Consider the following 20,318-nt stretch of genomic DNA (forward strand, 5'->3'; position numbering starts at 1 on the left):
GTGTGCTTGAAAATCATGTATATTTTACTGTTGTTTGTTGGAGAGTTTTATAAATGCCATTTAAGTTAATGTGGTTGATAGTGTTGTTCAGTTTTGTATCTTTGTTTTTTTTGTCTAGTTCTATCAGTTATTGTCAGCGTAGTCAATTACTGTTACTATATTGTTTATTTCTCGTGTCAGTTTTTTTTTTTTTAAAGATTTTATTTATTTATTTGACAGAGAGAGAGATAGGGAGAGAGGGAACACAAGCAGGGGGAGTGGGAGAGGGAGAAGCAGGCCTCCCGCGGAGCAGGGAGCCCGATGCGGGCTCGATCCCAGAACCCTGGGATCCTGACCTGAGCTGAAGGCAGACGCTTAACGACTGAGCCACCCAGGCACCCCGCTCTTGTCAGTTTTTGCTTCATGTATTTTGGGATTCTCTTGTTAGGTATGTATATGCTTGTTTATAATTGTTCTATCTTCCTGATGGTTAACTTCTTTATCATATGAAAATGTCCCCCTTGTTTCTCTTAATTTTCTTTACTCTGAAGTGTACTTTGTCTTTTAACAAAGCTGTTCCAGTTTTCTTTTGATTCATGTCTGCATGTTCTTTTCATTCTTGTAAACCTATTTGTGTTTTGGAATTTAAACTATCTTTTGTAAACAGCATATGGTTAGGTCTTTTATCCAGTCTTAACAGTCTTTTATCTTTTTTTTGTTATTCATTTATTTTTAGATTTTGTTAATTTATTTGAGAGAGAGAGCAAGAGAGATCACAGAGGGAGAGGGAGAAGCAGACCCATTGCTGAGTCGAGAGCCGGACATGGGGCTCAATCCTAGGACCCTGAGACCATGACCTGAGCGGAAGGCAGATGCTCAACTGACTGAGCCACCTAGGCACCCTATCTTTTTTAAAAAGATTTATTTATTTGAGAGAGTGTGTGCGCACATGTGCTTGAGTGGGGAGAGGGGCAGGGGGAGAGAATCCTCAAGCAGACCCCCACCGAGTGCAGAGCCTGCTGCACTCCATCCCACAGCCTGTGAGACCATGACCTGAGTGGAAACCAAGAGTCTGATGTTCAACTGACTGAGCCACCCAGGGGCCTCAACAGTCTTTTACCTTTTTTTTTTTTTAAAGATTTTATTTATGTATCTGAGAGAGAGAGAGAGTGTGTGTGTGTGTGTGTGTGTGCGCGCGCGCACGCGCTGTGCAGGGGGTGGGGGGAGGGGTACAAGGGGGAGAGGGAGAGAGAATCTGAAGCGGACTGTGTGCTGAGCACGGAGCCTGACTCGGGGCTCCATCTTACCACCATGAAATCATGCCCAGATTCAGACACTTAAGAGTCAGACACTTAACCGACTGAGCCACTCAGGCACCCCAATCTTTTATCTTTGATTGGAGTATTTAACTATTCACAATTATATAATTATTGGTAGAGTTCGATTTACACCAGCCACTATGCTTTTTGTTTTTTATGTCAAATAATTCTTTTGGTTCCTCTGTTCCTCCTTTACTGCCTTCTTTTGTATTAAATAGAAAATTACAATTATACCATTTAAATTTTCTCCCTTCTTCCATATTCGTTTTTTTTCTCAGTAGTTTCCTTAGAAATTACAACATGTCTTTATCACATTCTTGGTGCAAATTAATACTCATTTAATTCCAGCAAGTTATAGAAACTTCAATATAGCTTTATTTACTCTCCCTTCTTTTGTGCATTATTGTCAGAAATATTACAAATTTATGTTATAACCCCAACAGTAGTGTTTTATACTTATTTTTTATGCAACTTGTGCTTTTAAATAAGTTTTTAAAAGGAAAAAGAAAATACAGTTTTTTATTTATTTTTATTTTTTTATTCTATTCAGTTAGCCAGCATATAGTACATCATAAGTTTTTGATGTAGTGTTCAGTGATTCATTAGTTGGGTATAACACCCAGTGCTCATCACATCATGTGCCCTCAATATCCATCACCCGGTTACCCCATCCCCCCAGTCCCCTCCCTTCTGTAACCTCAGTTTGGTTCCCGGAGTCCAGAGTCTCCTCATGGTTTGTCTCCCTCTCTGATTTCTTTCCCTTCAGTTTTCCCTCCCTTCCCCTCTGGTCCTCTGTGCTATTCCTTATGTTCCACAAATGAGTGAAACCATATGATAATTGACTTTCTCTGCTTGACTTATTTCACTTAGCATAATCCCCTCCAGTTCCACCCATGTCGATGCGAATGGTGGGTATTCATCCTTTCTGATGGCTGAGTAATATTCCATTGTATATTTGACCCACATCTTCTTTATCTATTCATCTGTTGAAGGACATCTTGGCTCCTTCCACAGTTTGGCTATTATGGACATTGCTGCTGTGAACATTGGGGTGCAGGTGCCCCTTCTTTTCACTACATCTGTATCTTTGGGGTAAATACCTGGTAGTGCAATCACTGGGTCATAGGGTAGCTCTGTTCTTAACATCTTGAGGAACCTTCATACTGTTTTCCAGAGTGGCTGCACCAGTTTGTATTCCCACCAGCAGTGTATTTCTCCACATCCTCGCCAACACATGTTGATTCCTGTCTTGTTAATTTTGGCCAGTCTCACTGGTATGAGGTGGTATCTCATTGTGGTTTTGATTTGTATTTCCCTGATGGCAAGTACAGTTTCTTAAGTTTACTTTTGTATCTTTCTTTCTTCTATATGGATTTGAAATACCATCTGACTTTCAGCAGCAGAACTTCCTCTAGTTAATTTCTTATCAGGTTGATCTGCTAGCAACAGATTCATTTTTTGTTTCACATTCATTTTTGAAGGATAATTTTGCTGAGTATAAATTCTTGGTTGATAATATTTTTTCTTTCAGCACTTCAAGTATGTTATCTCAGTGCCTGCTAGTTTCCAGTCTTCAGAGTTTGCAGTGAGAAGTTAACTGGTAATTGTATTGTTCTCTTATATGTGAGAAGTTGTTTTGTCATGCTGCCTTCAAGATTTTTCTCAACAGTTTGACTGTGATGTGTCTAGGTTTGATGATCTCTTTGTGTTTATCCAGTTTGGAGTTTGTTGAGCATCTGGATCTTAGATGAATATTTTCCCAGTTTGGGAAATTTTCAGCTGTTACTTTTTCTGCTTTCTCCTCTCTTTTTGAGACTCCTTTTACTCCTATTCTGGCAGTTTTGAAGACCGTAGTCTCTGGCTTTCCTCATTTTCTTTCTCTTTTCTTCTTTTTTAATTGAAGTATACTTGACATCTCACTTTCTTCTTTTTTCTTGCTGTTCTTCAAATTCAAGTTCCTTGATTCTCTTTCATTTCAAATCTCTTGAGCTCTTCCAGTGAACTTTTCATTTCAGTTATTAATTTTAACTACAGAATTTTTATCTCTTTCCTGAGAATTCTGTATTTGATGAATCATTTTCTTAATGAGTCATTGTCATTCTTTCCTTTAATTCTTTAAATATGATTTCCTTTAGTTCTTATTGGTTGCTTAGAATGTCCCTCAAATTGAATTTGTCTGTTTTGTAAATAGTTTTTTAGTGTGTGTATTTTTTTTTTTAAGTGTGTGTGTGTTTTTTACTTTCGTAAGGTTGGGGATATCAGGATTTAATTTACTTCTTTTTTTTTTCTTCTGATTTTCTTATTTTTTTATTATGTTAATCACCATACATTACATCATCATTAGTTTTTGATGTAGTGTTCCATGATTCATTTTTTGCGTATAACACCCAGTGCTCTATTCAGTAAGTGACATCTTTAATACCCATCACCAGGCTAACCCATCCCCCCATCCCCCTCCCCTCTAGAACCCTCAGTTTGTTTCTCAGAGTCCATAGTCTCTCATGGTTCATCTCCCCCTCTGATTTCTGCCCCCTTCATTTTTCCCTTCCTGCTATCTTTTTTTTTTTTTTTTTAAACATATAATGTATTATTTGTTTCAGAGGTACAGGTCTGTGATTCAACAGTCTTACACAATTCACAGCGCTCACCATAGCACATATCCTCCCCAATGTCTATCACCCAGCCACCCCATCCCTCCCACCCCCCACCATTCCAGCAACCCTCAGTTTGTTTCCTGAGATTAAGAATTTCTCATATCAGTGGGGTCATATGATACATGTGTTTCTCTGATTGACTTATTTCGTTCAGCATAATACCCTCCAGTTCCACCCACGTCTTTGCAAATGGCAAGATTTCATTCCTTTTGATGGCCGCATAATGTTCCATTGTATATATTAATTAGATGAGATTAATTGGAATGTAGCACTTAAATTGTAAGTGGCATTTGTTTGATTAATAAGTCCTAATTTGCTTTCTTACAAATGATAAAATGGGTGGATTGGACTGCTGTTTATTTATGAAATAAGCAGATGCCCTTATTGTCATAAACAGACTAGTTAAGTGCATGCAAATTTGAATTTTTTAGCCATGCATAATATTTGTTGGTCTATGTAAATCTTTTAGTTGTAGTTTCTGTACTTAGAGACCTTTGTCAGATACATAATGTCAATTCATTAAATTCCTTTTAGCTTTATTAGAAGTTACTTGCGGGTGCCTGGATGGCTCAGTCAGGCGTCTTCCTTTGGCTCGGGTCATGATCCCAGGGTCCTGGGATCGAGTCCTGCATTGGGCTGCTTCTCCCTCTGCCTCTCTGTCTCTCTCTCTGTCTCTCATGAATGGGTAAATAAATTCTTAAAAAAAAAATTAAAGTTACTTCCTTGCTAGAACAAAAATCCCTTCAAGGAGATGCAAGTGTTCAGGAGTACAGCCCAAACACATAGGAAAGGTTCTGTTGTTAGGATGCTATTCTGTATGTGTGTTTGTCTCTCTATGTCTGTTTCTGTATGTCTTGGTTTGCCTCAGTGCTGTGTGTTCTCTCATTTCTGTTCTGCGTCTCTCTTCTGTTTTCCTTTCCGTTTATCTTCATTGTCAGACTGTGTTTGAACAAAATGGCCGGTGGCATCGCAAGCCACTAATCAGTTAGAACTCATATGCTAGTGCCCATCAGCCTCTGTGTCCCCAAGTTAGATTGCCAGGAGGGAAACTTTGATTTGCCCATCCTGGTCCAAGTAGATGTGACAGGGCACAGTTGTGTCTTTCTGTAGAATCTGAAGATGAGGGCAAAGTTTCAAAATAGGGTATGTGAACCAAGAGTGGTTCAACTAGTACAACTTCACTAGTACAACTTTTGGATTGGGTTTGGTAGTAAACACCAAATGTTTTGGTAACCTGATACTTTCTTTCGCTGAGGAAAGTCTGTTTAGAAACTAAAAACATTGATCACACCAGAATTCAACATTATACAGAAGATAGATGCTTAACTGACTGAGCCACGCACGTGCCCCTGTGGGGTCGATTCTTAACATAAAGCTTCTCATTAAGCACTTCTGGAGCTTGTAACTCAAATGGTGAGAACTCAGTGTTTGCATTTTTAGGGGCCCAATAAAACACCCTTTTCCCCCATTCAAATTGAGCCACTTGAGAGAAATAAAGGGAATCAGGCAAATAGAGATCCAAATAAGTATCATCTTATCACTGAGAAGAAGCTGTGTTGGAGGTTGTTGCTTAGACATGTAGCAGTGTTGGGCTTTTTATAGTCTCTTTCCCTTAAATGTCAACCTTGGAAGTGCCCACCAAGGGAAGAATTGTGTCTGCAGAGCATGTCCCCAAGGCCATTGCCTCATTTGTTATTGTACCATTCATTTTTTCTGAATGACATACTATATGATAAAGATAATTTATCTCAGTTTATGTTCCACAGCCTCAGGAGGTCTGCCCTAAAGTTTGGCCATTTGTCTGAGTGAGTCTGTGATGCCAGGGACTCTGAACAACAAAAGATTAATTGAAGCAGAACTCTGTAATTAATTAATTTAGCTGGCATCTCATTGGGAAAGTTTCTACTTACCTGGTTATTATTTGTTGTTATTCAAGTAGAGGTGCTTTGAATTAGTTTCCAGGGCCCTTGGAGTCCTTGTCTCTTGTGTTCTTTTCTAAGTTTTGTTGGAAGCCTTGTGAGCTGCACATGGTATCTTTAAATGTGCCTGTTTTTGATTTTCTAGCATCCCCGCTCATCAGTATGATCATATTGGGGTCTTAATGCATCCTCTATTCTTGTATGTCCCCTCTTGTTTTGAACCCATGAACCTAATGAAGTCATGTTTCTCTGGATTTTGTGGGAACATCTCTGCTTGGAATATCTCTGCCTCTCCCATCCTTGTGTTTGAAAATACTGGAACTGATTTCTGATCACAAACTTGTAGGGTCCCAAAATAGTTTTCTTGTGGTCTTCTAACCCCCGGTTGTTTCTTCTGCAGTGCGTGGGGGACGTCCTCAAGGTCCGATGGCTGCTAGTATTCTTAGTGCAGCTGCTGCTGCTTCATAAGTAAGTGGATAGTCTGGCCAGTGTGGTCCTCCCTTAATGTGACCCTGAGCTTTGAGTACCTATCCTTAGACCAACCACAGGCATGAAGATACTCCATTGCTGGCGGTAGAATCTCAAACCCATTTAGGGATCTGAAATAATCACTGACTTCTAAGTGCAAGAGTGTGTGGTATCACTGAATACATAATCATTATTGGGGCTTCTTGACCTTCTCACAACATGGTTGCAGATGTGCAGAGTTGTGCCGTTTTAGCCAAATCATAAACTGCTTTATATTGCCAGGTCTTCCTCACCTGTTTTAACTATTATTCTTAATGTGCCTGGCTTGCTCTGCTTAACAGAAATTTTTCTGTAAATGTTTATGGGTGCACAAACTCAGCATGCCCTGAGTATATAACCATCCTACCTGGATTACAGGTTCTTGTAATTTGTTTCAGGGGGTAATGGTTTGAGGACAGAATCCTTTGGGCAGTGGTTGTTACTGACCTGCCCTTACAAAATCTTTTTACAAGGTAGGTAGGTTAGATTGGTGGCATGCCTGGATATGGTTATGCAGTCTTGTTACCAAGTTTTCAGTACTCCAAGTAACTGACAGGTTGGACCCTAATTCATCACTACACTGCTCTGGAGTATGGGGTCTATGCCACATGTGTCTTCTCTCCTCCATGGGTTTAGGTTAACTCAGTAGCTGTAATATGACATTTCCTTTAAGGTACCATCTTACTTTGAACTGCATCCCAATTTTAGAGATACTTAACTTTTTTCCCCCCAGTTTTATTGAGAAAAATGGACAAATACATCGCTGTGTAAATTTAAGGTGTAGAGCATGATGGTTTGATTTACAAATATTGTGAAATGCTTACCAAAGTAGATTTAGTTAATATTCATCATCCATATATTATAAGCTTTTAAAATGTATGTTTGGGGATGGTTGAGGTGTAGTTTTAAGATTAGCACTAGAGATGAAAGATTAAAGGGCTCCTTAGCATTTGTAACTGAGTAATTTTGTCACCACTGCTGGTCTGTCGTACATGTGTTGGGGCATGAATTCACTGCAGAATCTTGCTGGTCTACGTCACGGCCAGATTCACTTGACTTTTGTACAATCTACTGCTTTTCCTCTAATATACTTAATTTCAGGGGTGGCATTGTCATCTGATCCAGTTATACCATTCAAATATTTAGAATTAATCTTGCCCTTTTTAGTATTCCTCCTCTCTCTCCCCTCCCCCAGCCTGGTTAATTCCTGATCAGTTTTGCTACAGAACTGTCCATGCTCATTTGTCAGCTTTCCCCTGTGAATTTAATTCTGTTTAAGTATGTCTTTTAGTGGTACTGCCCCAAAGCTATTCACTTAAATGCAGATCTTTAAAGTCTGTTACTAAAGACTCCGTTTTGCTAACCTCTCTGGGTATACCATAACCTTGGGAGCAGTTGAGGTTGAGACATAATATTTCATCCTCTGCTAGCAAATGTGAGTTTTTCAGTACTGTTCATCCGGAATTTCCAGGCTTGTAGACAGAGACAGGGTGTGGTACTGTCCACATGCATTACTGCTTCACGAGGTGTGTTCTGTTGTTTACAGTTTGTAAAGGCTTACCTGGGAGCTTAAGCTCCATGTCCAGGTCAGTAGAAGCCAGATATCTGTAACTTTGATTTCATGTGGAATCCATTCCCAGGCTTCGCAGGACTTAAGTTGGCATGGATACACAGACCATGGATTTTACCTAACCTCTGTAACTTACTGGTCTCACTAACCATGTCGCTAAACCTCTGACAGTCTTATTTTAAAAGATTTTATTTATCTGAGAGGGTGAGAGAGCACAAGCAGGGGAAGGGGCAGAGGGAGAGGGAGAAGCAGGTTCCCCGTGGCAGTCTTATTTTAATCAGACCCCTACCATTTATTAAGTTTAAAAGTATTCTCTCAAATCCAGTCAGTTTTTGCTTCCCCTGCCTCATATTTAAATTGGCCTCTTTAAACCGATATTTTGTTTGTTCCTTTGTGGCTCCCTTAATCTAGATTCTCACTTTCCCAAAGCCTTTTCCCTCAGGAGTGGTAGTTTCATTAGGCTAATTTAAGTCCCTGTGTCAATAGTGGAATCCCATGGACCTTGATGGTTGGTCAGTTATCTTCTGATACACAGGGTGACCACTGTGACCTGGCAAAGTACCAAGATTGACCTTGAGAGAATGACAGAATCAAGGGGCTAGGTTCCCCCCCCACCCCCAATCCTAGGCCATCCGTTCTTCAGAGAATGTTCTTCACAGGATCAATTAGCCTGCTCTCTCTCCTACCAAGATTATATGTTACCTTGTTCTGAGAACCCAAGTTCTGCTTTTTCCTGAGTTGGATAGTTTAAATTAGTAGATGGCAGACTTCATGGCTTCATATTTTGGAGAACTCCAGTTATTCACTGAAAAAGTGCCCAGACTTCATCTGGTTGATTTGAGTATCCCCAGATCTCTAGGTGTCTGTCAGTCTCATTCTGTCTGGTTGTTCTTCCACCTTGGATGTTGCCCTTAAATGTCTCTTGGGGGTGGGAGGGTGGGGAGGGGCAATCTGATCACTTTACAATGCTTGTTACTCGAACTTTAGGCATGGGCCCTCATAAATTTCCTAATATATTCTAAAATTAGCTTGTGTTTTTATACTCAAAAAGCATTGAATGAATGATTTTTTAATTCTCTGTGAGGCCACAGTGGACTAGATTGTTTTTCCTGAACTTTTTAAACTTGCCCACACGTACTAATAATAAACCGCTATCATCAGGGGTTAACTGAGTGAATGAGCCCAGGTCCTTGCAATCTGAAAGAGCCTCCTAAACATGGAACTTAATGAAGAATGAAAGACATTATCTTTTTAAACCTCTGACTTCCAAAGTTATTTATCTGCATATAAGGATTAGTGGTGAAAAGACAACAAACACCTGAAAAATCTATATTAGTAATGTATAATAACTAATTTTTTTAGTATTTTATTTAAAATTATAATTATGAAAAGATATGAAAGGTAAAAGGCACCAAAAATAACTTTGGCTAAGGATATTTCTATTTTTGAGTCTGAATTCAAAGTAAATTAGCTATTTTGTTTTCTCTCCCCCCTCCCTTCTTTTAACTAGGGTTACACATCATTTTGGAATGACTGTATATCATCTGGATTACGTGGCTGTATGTTAATTGAATTAGCACTGAGAGGAAGGTTACAACTAGAGGCTTGTGGAATGAGACGTAAAAGTCTGTTAACAAGAAAGGTAAGAGGAGTGTTGAATAACATATCCTTTTTAAAGAGTTTGTGCTGACTAAAAATGGAAGTTTCTATTAATAGATTTAAAGAATTAAAGAGGAAGTTGATTTTAAAGTTAAGACTTTATTGGAAATCATGTTTTCATGTCTTTTTTGCATTCTTTGTTTCTTGGTTCTTGGTACATAATGACTAATGTAATTAATTCATTGTTAGACTCACTGGCCCCTGCATCTTGCATATTCAGAAAGACTCCAAACTTCATTTGCTGCTTCTGAAAGCCATACTTTGGAAAGACTTGACATAACTTTGTTTTAAAATTCAGAGGTGTTACCGTGCAAGTTAACTATCTATAGGCTGTTGGACTTTTTTAGCAGAATATGAATACTTTTTAGAGCTCTACCTTCTCTACTGTAAAAGTCTGTGTAAATAGTTATTTTTTAGAATTTTTAACTTCAGCCTCCATCTCAGATATTCAAGACTGTTTCTCTTCTAGTCTGTCATTGTGTTTCTTGGGGCCATGGTGTTTCAAAACTGTTTTTTCCTTTAATACAGCATCTTAATGAAATCTACAAAGTTTTAGGTCAGAACTGAACATTTTTTGCTTGATATGCCATAATCCTATAGGAAAGAAAGCCACATTAATGGCTTTCTTGAAAGTTCTATGCAGAATAAACATTGTATAGCAGAATGTACTCCTCATGCGATTTTTTTTTTTTTTTTAAGATTTTATTTATTTGACAGAGAGAGCGAGCACAAGCAGGGGGAGCGGCGGGCAGAGGCAGAGCGAGAAGCAGGCTCCCTGCTGAGCAGGGATCCCGACGGTGGGGCTCGATCCCAGGACCCTGGGATCTTATGACCTAAGCCGAAGGCAGATGCTTAACCAACTGAGCCACCCAAGCACCCCTCTTTTTTTTTTCTTAGAGTTTTAATAATTTTCTTTTTAAAAAATGTTTTCTCTGTGCCTTTTTTTTCTTATATGCTCCCTCAGAAAAAAACTAGCATTATTAATTTTCAAATGTTCAAATACATTAAGTAACTCCATTAGAATCTGCCTTGTGCTTCAGTCTGGACTGGTTATGGTTTGGTTTTATTGGGACTTCTTGTCTCATTTTACTGCTTTCAACCTCCTGTTTCTAGATCTAATATTTTTTTCCATCCTTGTGGCAGGAAAATGTTTTGATATTTTGCATGCCTGAAAATTTCTTTACTGTACCTCATTTTCATTTGACAGTTTGGGAATAGAATGTTAGATTTAAATTATTTTCCCACAGAATTTTGAAGTCATTTCCCCATTGCCCTCTAGTATATACAAAGTTGCTATTAAAGTCTGGTGCCCTTTTGATATTCATTCTTTGTGTGATACCTGTTTTCCTATCTGGAAGCATTTCAGATCTTCTGTTTATTCCTGATATTGTACGATATACCTTGATGTGGGTCTTTTAAAAATCATTATTCTGTGCTTGCTTTGGCAGCACATATATTAAAATTCATTATGCATGGGTTCTTTCAATCTAGAAATGTTTAGTTTTGGTTTTATCAGTTTTCTTCTATTTCTTATATCTTTGCTCTATTTTCTAGAACTTTAAGTTTGATGTGGACCTTTTGACTAGTCTTTTTTCTTTCTTAGTTTCTTAGCTTTATTCAGATATAATTGGCATTGGCTTGGCCTCCCTTACCTTTTTTAACATGTTATTTTATTTATTTTTTTAAGATTTTATTTATTTGACCAGAGAGACATAGCGAGAGAGGGAACACAAGCAGGGGGCATGGGAGAGGGAGAAGCAGGCTTTCCGCGAAGCAGGGAGCCTGATGTGGGGCTCGATCCCAGGACTCTGGGATTATGACCTGAGCCGAAGGCAGACACGTTAACGACTGAGCCACCCAGGTGCCCCTAAGATTTTATTTTTAAGTAACCTCTACACCCATCTTGTGGCTTGAACTTAAAACCCCAAGATCAAGAGTCACATGCTCTGTCAACTGAGCCAACCAGGCCCCCCTGGTTATCTCTTGATAAATCACTTTGAAATGCTATTTACTTTCTATTAGAAAAGATGAGGAAAAAAAAAAAGTTGAACATTTGGCTCTCTTAATACCACTTACCTCCACCCCCAAAGTTCCTGATAGAGTTACGTCATAATTTTTTGAAAAACCATAACAATTGTTTTATATTATTACAATTATGTTAGCCCTGCAGAGTTTGGTTATATCCTATGATATTTTCCTTCCTTCTTTTTTTTTTTTTTTTTAAAGATTTTATTTATTTATTTGACAGAGCGTGCACAAGGCAGTATAAGCTCATTTAGAAATATGGACGTAAATGCCAAAAGAAATAACTATAGAGAGCTATAGCAAGCTGAATAGTGGTCCCCAAGAGGTGTTCAGGTCCTAACCCCTGGAACCTAATCCCCAGTAAATCTTTGTAGATGAGATTACATTAAATTAGATACGGAGATGATGGGGCACCTCAATGGCTCATTCGGTTAGACGTCCGACTCTTGATTTTGGCTCAGGTCATGATCTCAGGGTCAGGCTTCACACTCGGTGGGGAGTCTGCCTCTCTCCCTCTGCTTCCTCCCCCCCTCCCCCCAAAGCACACGCTCTTCCTCTCTTTCTCTCAAATAAATTCATTATGCATGGGTTCTTTCAATCTAGAAATGTTTAGTTTTGGTTTTATCAAGTTTTCTTCTATTTCTTATATCTTTGCTCTATTTTCTAGAACTTTAAGTTTGATGTGGACCTCTTGACTAGTCTTTTTAGTTTCTTAGCTTTATTGAGAAATAATTGGCATTGGCTTGGCCTCCCTTACCTTTTTTTAACCCTCTTTTGAGTTTTTTTAAAATGTGGTTCTAATGTTTTTGATTTCCAGGAGCCTTTTCTTGTGTTTTGTTTTTGTTTTATCACGATCTCTTGTTTCATGGATATAATATCTTCTTTTAAATCACTAAGAATATTATCCCTCTTTGGAAAATTTCTTTTTTATGTTTCTTCAAGTTTTTACTTTCTGTCTTTTGGTTTCTTTGATGTTGAAGGTTTTCTTTTAGTATCTTGTCATTCTTGGTTAACTGTTCATATTTAAGAATGAGGCTCCCCTCTAAGGTGCAATATACTGAATAGAAATTAAAGGTGTGGGCAGAGCATATTTATTAGTGGGCCACAGATTGCTGAATTTCGTTAAGGGGTTTAGAACTACCCTGAGGCATTGAAGAGTTTTAAGCAGAAACTGAAATAACATGGTAAGACTTGCCTTTTAAAAAGATCAGTGAGGAGAATGGATTGAAACTAGTTTGGGAAAACTAGTTAGGAAACTTAATCCAAGTGAAAGATAACTAGATTGAGTGGAGTAATTGCAGAGGTGATGGAGAAGAGTAGTCCCAGCTGGGAGAGATTGAGGGGACAGAATTTCATGAGAAAAACGATCCACCCGTACCCAGGTTATTGTGACCTGATATAAGACGCATCTCAGAGGGTGGGCATGAGGTGGGTGTTGAAGCCAGATTGCAGTGAATTTAAGGAATAGTGGGAGGTCAGAAGTGGTGGCATGACCACATTGTATAAACAAACAACTTTTTTCTGCCATGGCTCTCCTTTTTTCGTACTCTCTCTGACCCCTTACAAAAAGCATGGTCCAGAGTAGTACTGTCTAGTAGAACTTTCTGTGATGATGAAAATGTTCTGTATCTGCCAATACCATAGCCACCGGCCACATGGGTCTGTGAGCCAGACACTTGAAATGTGGCTAGTGAGAGATTCAGGCATGTTGTAAATAAAAACACACTGGATTTTTGAAAACTTACCTTGAAAAAAGAAGAATGTAAAATATCTCAATTTAAAAATATTTATTACATGTTAATATTTCGACTATAGTGGGTTAAGTAAAATATATTAAAATTTCACCTGTTTCTTTTCCTTTTTTAATATAACTACAAAAATTTAAAAGCTTTATGGCTTGCATTTGTCATTCTAATTCTATTTCTGTTGGGTCACGCTGTCTCACAAATAGCCTTTTAGAAGATTGAGCAGAAAGGTAAAGGACACATGTTGTTGAAGACAAGTTTAAGGGAGAACTGCATTTAGAAAATAATGTTTTAAAATTGTATGACATTTTAATAGCTAACATAAAGTAATATAACAGATTAACATTTGGTGTTACGGAATTTCAACTAGAAATTTGTTGCTTAGCCAAGAACTCAGTGAAGGCTGCAGAAATCTAATAGTTGGCTAAAGCAGTATATAGCATTTTCTTTTTCTTTTCTTTTTTTTAAAGATTTTATTTATTTATTTGACAGAGAGCACAAGCTGGGAAAACAGCAGGCAGAGGGAGAGGGAGAAGCAGGCTCCCTGGTGAGCAAGGAGCCTCATAATGGGGCTCCATCCCAGGACCTTGGGATCATGACCTGACCTGAAGGCAGACGCTTAATTGATCTGAGCCACCCAGGTGCCCCTATAGCATTTTTTTCCCTCATTCCCTGGCTTTGTATTTTTCCACTTTTAGATGGATTCTCTATCTTAGCTTTAAAAAGTTTTGTAGTGTTTAAAAATTTTGTTACCAAACCTATTGGTATTTTCAAGGTTTCTGCTAGTTGCCACAATTTTGAAAAAAGCTTTCTCACCCCTAAATTATATTTCATATTTAAATCTTTATCTTTCGTTGTGGTATAAGCTCTGAGGAGCCAAGTCTTACTGAACTTTTAATTCTAATTGGTTAGCCAGTTGTTTCAATAACATTCAATAACATTGAAAAATTCATTTCTCCACTGCTCTAAAATGCCACCTTTATCATACTGAATTGAGTATATAATTGTATATAATTGAGTTTGTTTCCGTAACTTAGAAATGTTTAAAAAATGAATTTCTTGATTAAATAGCCCAAGGTTTAGCAGTGAAAAGAATTAACAGTGAGTAAAAACTGTTCTAGCCTTTTGCTTTACTAATTCTTGCACAGTAACTTTATTTGCATTCATGATTGTGGCTAATCTGGTTAGGTTTAAATGTTGGGTATCTTTTTTTTTTTTTCCAATGTTGGATTTCTTAATAGAGAATTAATTTAAAATTTGAACCTTGACACTGCATGAACACACTAGGGACTTTAAGTATAATGAACTATTTGTATAATTGTTTAAGTTTTTCATCTAAAGAGATGGTCAGAAGAAAGAATTAGTGGATTATTTGATTCTTACTGCTTACATTTTAGGTGATCTGTAAGTCAGATGCTCCAACAGGGGATGTTCTTCTTGATGAAGCTCTAAAGCATGTTAAGGAGACTCAACCTCCAGAAACGGTCCAGAACTGGATTGAATTACTTAGTGGTAAGCTTTTGTGTATAAACTAAAAGCTGAATTCTGTCTAAAAGATTTTTGTAAAAGCTTAAAATTCTTTTGAGAGGAACTTACACAAAATGGCCAAAAGCTTGTGTTATATAGGCAGACTTGAAAGTTATTAGTCACTGAATGGGGAAAATAGTGGTTTTAAAAATTTCACCCCCTCTTAATAAGACTGAGCAGATAGATGTTCAATGAAACATAATCTTCTTCCTTAGAGTTTCCACCTTCTTTATCAAAATTACCTCATGCTACCTTACCACAGGGTAGACTAAGTTAAGCTGTGATAACAGACAACCCCCAAACCTCCGTGGCTTTAAACAACAGATGACTTTTCACTCATGTTACAAGTAGTCACAGGCCACTTCATTCTCACTTTGGCAGCCAGGCAGGCAGATAGAGCTGCCACCATCTGGAGCACTGTCTGTCACTGTCATAAAGGGAAGATGAGTATAGCCAATCATTCAGGCTTGGAAGTTTCTGTTCAGAAAGGACATGTGGTTCCGGTTTCATTGGTCAGAGCAAGTCACGTGGCCTCCCCTAACTTTAAGGAGACAGGAAAGTGCAGTGGTAGGAAGGAGAACCTGAAATACTTGGTTGACAGCACTGGTGACTATTGCATTTACATTAAAGTTATTTGTGTATTTGTCTAATCTAGATAGAGAGCTTTGAGTATAGGACCTAAGTGTAGAGTATAGGCCGAAAGTTCTCTTGCTGTTCCTCTTTACTGTTACATAAAACATTGCTTCTGTGTACATGTATTATTTCAGTTCATGTTCAAACATACTGCTCTTTAACTTTTAAAAGCATTTGGGTGTTGTTAGATTGGTAATTAACATGTAATTTTTTTCTCACTTGTAGTTTTTTTTAACTTACAGTTTCTAAAAATAACCCTATTATTCTCTCAGTAAAAGATTTTGAGTTTTGCATCTTTGTTTATGTAAAAATTGAATACACATATTCCGTTGTTAGCGAATAGGCAACGGTGGCACTTTACACTTAGGGCAGTGTTCATTCTGTTTGTTACTGATGGAAAACAGACTTACTCACAAGGTAGTTTTGATGAATTTTGCAGTTTCTCTCTTTTGACCATCCTCTTGTCAATCTTCTAATAAAGGTTCTTTTTACTTCCATAAGGAGAAACTTTAACTCAACCCTCTTTCCCGCTTGGTGCTATGTCCAATTATAATTTCTTCTGCAGGAATCTTTTAAAATTACTTTGCCCATTTGATCAGAGTTTGTTTGGTTAAAACTAGATTGCTTAGCACCTACTAATACTGTATGTCACATGGCCCAGCATGTTGTCAACCCTCTTTGAGTTAGCCTTCCACTTAATGCCTGTTGGTGATACATGGCCATTTAACAGAGACTCAGTGAGGGCTTTAACGTTAACTCCATATGTTAAATATTAGCAAATATTTTTTCAGATAAAAGTAGAAGTGCTAAAAATTTCTCACTGTCCCCTGATGGATCATTTTGTACTTTTTCTGGAGATCACCTAAGCAGTCTTTGGGTCATGCTCATGTTGGCCCATTACCACTTCTGGTCGGGCAAATTGGAATTTGTAGTTATGTTCTCAGCTGGCTAAAAGCAGGGTTTTTCTAAGTTGTAGTTAATTTTTTTGGCAGGTAGGTCAGAGCAGTGGTCTTTTATGGAATGTGGTTGGGTCTTGGGTTAACGTTATTGATACCCATTTTGGTACCACTCAGCGCTGTGGAGATGTTCTCAGGGCCCTCTGTCCGTCGGCGATCTCTGTACAAGCGTACGTCGGACATGCTAATAGCACGTTGGGATTTGGTTTACTAATCTGTCTTAGACAACCAGATTTCCTTGGACGGTTTATGTATCTGTCACGCAGGTATGGCATGCAGGAAGGTTGACTCTCAGCGTATAAGGTGGCTGTAACTGGTCCAGTACGTGATACAAATGCTAATTGAACCAAGTTGGGTTGGTTGTCTGTTTGAAGAGCAGAAAGATGGCACAAGTCTATAAGATTTTCTCAGAAGTATTTAAATGCACTTAAGAGTTTGTGAAACAAAATCTTTGTCAAAAGTTATCTCATGCTCCCCTATCCTGAGTAGGCTATGTTAAGCTGTGGAAACAGGCAACCCCAAAGCCTCAGAAGCCTTAGGACTTCTCACTCATGCTGTGAGTCCGTCACAGGCCACTTTGTTCTCAGTAAATGATTCTGAGTGTCCATTTGGATTGGGAATTTGGGTAAACTGCGAGGCTAATTGCTCAGAACAGTTTTTTAAAAAAAGCAATATCCTGTCAAGTTTGGGATGGCCGTCAACGCTCGAATATCGCCTGTAGCACCTTAGTCATGTGTTCCTGACATACATTAGGAATGACCTGTAATTTTAGCCTAAAAGTAGGGAATTCAGAATGAGAGAAGGAGAAAAAAAGCACATTTCTTTTAAATTAAGAAAGCATCTACTTCCCGCCTAATGAAAGTACTGATAGCTTGGTTGATTTTTCTTAAAAAAGCATTTTTTTGGGGAGGGGGGTAAAACGTAACACTTACCACTTTGACTTTTTAAATGTTCACTTTTGCAGCCAGCTTGTTAAATTTTAAATTCTTAAAATGTTGCTCCCAGGTAATGATTAATATCAGATACCAGTTACAGCAGCTTTACTGACGTAGGTGCTGTAAGACTTGAGGTCTTTCCTCTACTGAAAGCATCCATCTTAAAGTCCGCTTGGGGAACAGTTGTGTATTTCTTTTTTTTCTTTTAAGATTTTATTTATTTGTCAGAGCGAGACACAGCGAGAGAGGGAACACAAGCAGGGGGAGTGGGAGAGGGAGAAGCAGGCTTCCCGCTGAGCAGGGAGCCCGATGTGGGGCTCCATCCCAGGACCCCGGATCATGACCTGAGCCGAAGGCAGACGCTTAATGACTGAGCCGCCCAGTTTTAATTTGCTTGTAGAACTTATAAAATCTTTTCACATTGTGAATAATTTAGGAGCTGTTGAATAACAATATGGATCACAGTAACATCTTTTAATCTTAGAGTTTTAAACACTTAAGTAATCATGCATTTATTACAAAGTATTTAAAAGGTATCTGAGGGCGCCTGGGTGGCTCAGTCGTTAAGCATCTGCCTTCGGCTCAGGTCATGGTTCCAGGGTCCTGGGATCGAGTCCCGCATCGGGCTCCCTGCTCCGGGGGAAGCCTGCTTCTCCCTCTCCCACTCCCCCTGCTTGTGTTCCTGCTCTTGCTATCTCTCTCTCTGTCAAATAAATAAAATCTTTAAAAAAAAAAAAAGGTATCTGATATTCTGCTTAAATTGAAGCAGCGAAATCTTTAGTAGCTGTGATAGTTTAAACATTTATTGTATATTCACTCATCCAGCTACCCCCCCATCCCAATTCATACTGGTGTCTTAAGTGTGCTAATTTCAGGGGTGACTTTATTCTTTTGATTTAGCTTAATTATTTTTTTTATTACTTTTATTATTATTTTTTAAAGATTTTATTTATTTATTTGACGAGATAGAACCAAGTAGGCAGAGAGGCAGGCAGAGGGAGAGGGAGAAGCAGGCTCCCCACTGAGCAGGGAGCCCAATGCGGGGCTCGATCCCAGGACCCTGGGATCATGACCTGAGCCGAAGGCAGCCGCTTAACCGACTGAGCCACCCAGGCGCCCCTCTTTTTTTTAAAACAAAAGGCAGGAATGTTAGGATGCCAAGATACTTTCACCACTCAGTTATTTCATTGTACCTTTTTTTAGGGTGCCAAGAATAGTATTAAACAACATTTGCATTTTACCCACACTGTTTCAGCCTTCTGCGTATGAGATTTCTTCATTTTTTCAAATATCTGAGGAAGTCTGAATAACATTTGTACTGGAGTGAGCAGGCGAGATTTGCCCGCTTTGAGGGAGTTACTGCGAAGGGAGATGATGTCTGAGCCCCTTTTTATTACTTCCTTTGGGGCAGAAACTATAGCCCATAAGAAGGTCCACTCATAAATGGAACACCTTATTTGAAGGTGGGCCTGTGTTTAGGCTCTTCTCATTTTTAGTAGCAACACTAAATTGTACCATATTTTGGAATTGAGAAATTTCTCATAGGAACTTTGTAACCATTATTTTGTTCCATTGGTTGTAATATATAAGATTTAATTGTGAATAAAGTAGGTAAACCTTAGTATGACTTCAGCACAATAAACAGTAAGTTATAAATTGCTAATCCCATTCATTTCCCATGAGAAAAGAAAATCATTGTATAGCAGCATTAGAGGGATTTTGTGTTTTTAGGTCTGCAAAGAGATGCTTAACTGTGGACTTCTCAGAATAATCCTGATCCTCCCCCCCTCCCCCATTTTTTGAACTAGATAGCCAAGATATTCTCTGAGGCATGCAATACCCTTCTGTTTGATTAGTGAGTTGCCAGGGAAAAGTACTACTTTGATAATTGACAAATTATTATAAGCATAGTTAGTTAATTTTAAAGTTGAACTATTATTTATGGGCTTCTACATAAATTTGGCCATTGGTTATTTTATGTTTATTTTAATTTCCAAAAGTGAGAAGAAGGTCAGAAAACACAACCTAGCCAATTCTAGCCTAGTGTATTAGGCTGCCTACCACAAGCCAGTGATATTAGAAAACACAAACCCCAAACTGTCTGGTGAAAGGTACAGCAGGCAGGCACTTGTTGGGGAGATAATGGCTTGGTACAAACTTAAAAAGTGGAAATTGTAGCACCTGTGAAAGATGTGTGACTCCATTCCAGGGCTCATTATATTCTGCATATAATTACTGCCTATCCACTCTATTGTTTCTTTTGCCTGTAACGCAGGCTCCTCTTTTCTTTCTTTCTTTTCCTTTCTTTCTTCCTTCCTTCCTTCCTTCCTTCCTTCCTTCCTTCCTTCCTTATTTATTTGAGGGAGAGAATGGGAGTGCGAGGGGGGAGGAGGGGCAGAGGGAGAAGCAGACTCCCCAGTTGAGCAGGGAACCTGACGCGTTGGGGCTTGATCCCAGGACCCTGAGATCATGACCTGAGCTGAAGGTGGGCACTTAACCTCCTGAGCCACTGAGGCACCCCTCCGCTTTCTTTCATAGGATGTTGATTCCTGAGGGACTTCAAGATTTAGTTTGACAGTTCTTTCTCCTGTAACTCCATGGAAATGCCCCTACATCAAACCCAAATAATTTCTTACTCCCTCTGGGCTCCTTATTACACAGTCTTTATGATCCTACACATCTTATTCTTGCCAGGATAATTATATTATGGGTGTTTCTTTTATGTTTGTGTTCTTAGTACCTAATATATTTTAGGCATTTAAGTCTTTCTGTCAGAGTGCTGATTCTGCACATAATAGCTAACATTTGTTGAGTGTTAACTGTATACCAGGCTCTGTTCTAAGAACTTGATATGTCTTTAGCTCATTTAATCCTCCCTGATGAGGTTGGT

At 38.6% G+C, this 20,318-nt stretch overlaps 1 protein-coding gene across 1 annotated transcript in view; it reads left to right on the forward strand.

Moving 5' to 3' along the window:
- The window catches only part of GOLPH3 (golgi phosphoprotein 3), a 59,178-nt gene that overhangs the window by 33,624 nt on the left and 5,236 nt on the right, over positions 1 to 20,318 (forward strand). Inside the window, exons 2-3 of the mRNA XM_064596813.1 lie at positions 9,459 to 9,590; positions 14,775 to 14,889. Coding sequence (XP_064452883.1) covers positions 9,459 to 9,590; positions 14,775 to 14,889 — 247 coding nt within the window. The remainder of the gene's footprint in view (positions 1 to 9,458; positions 9,591 to 14,774; positions 14,890 to 20,318) is intronic.

This window comes from Mirounga angustirostris, unplaced genomic scaffold (genome assembly GCF_029215605.1).
Source record: "Mirounga angustirostris isolate CCGP_5_RB_7025 unplaced genomic scaffold, mMirAng1.0.hap1 SCAF_7, whole genome shotgun sequence".
NCBI lineage: Eukaryota > Metazoa > Chordata > Mammalia > Carnivora > Phocidae > Mirounga > Mirounga angustirostris.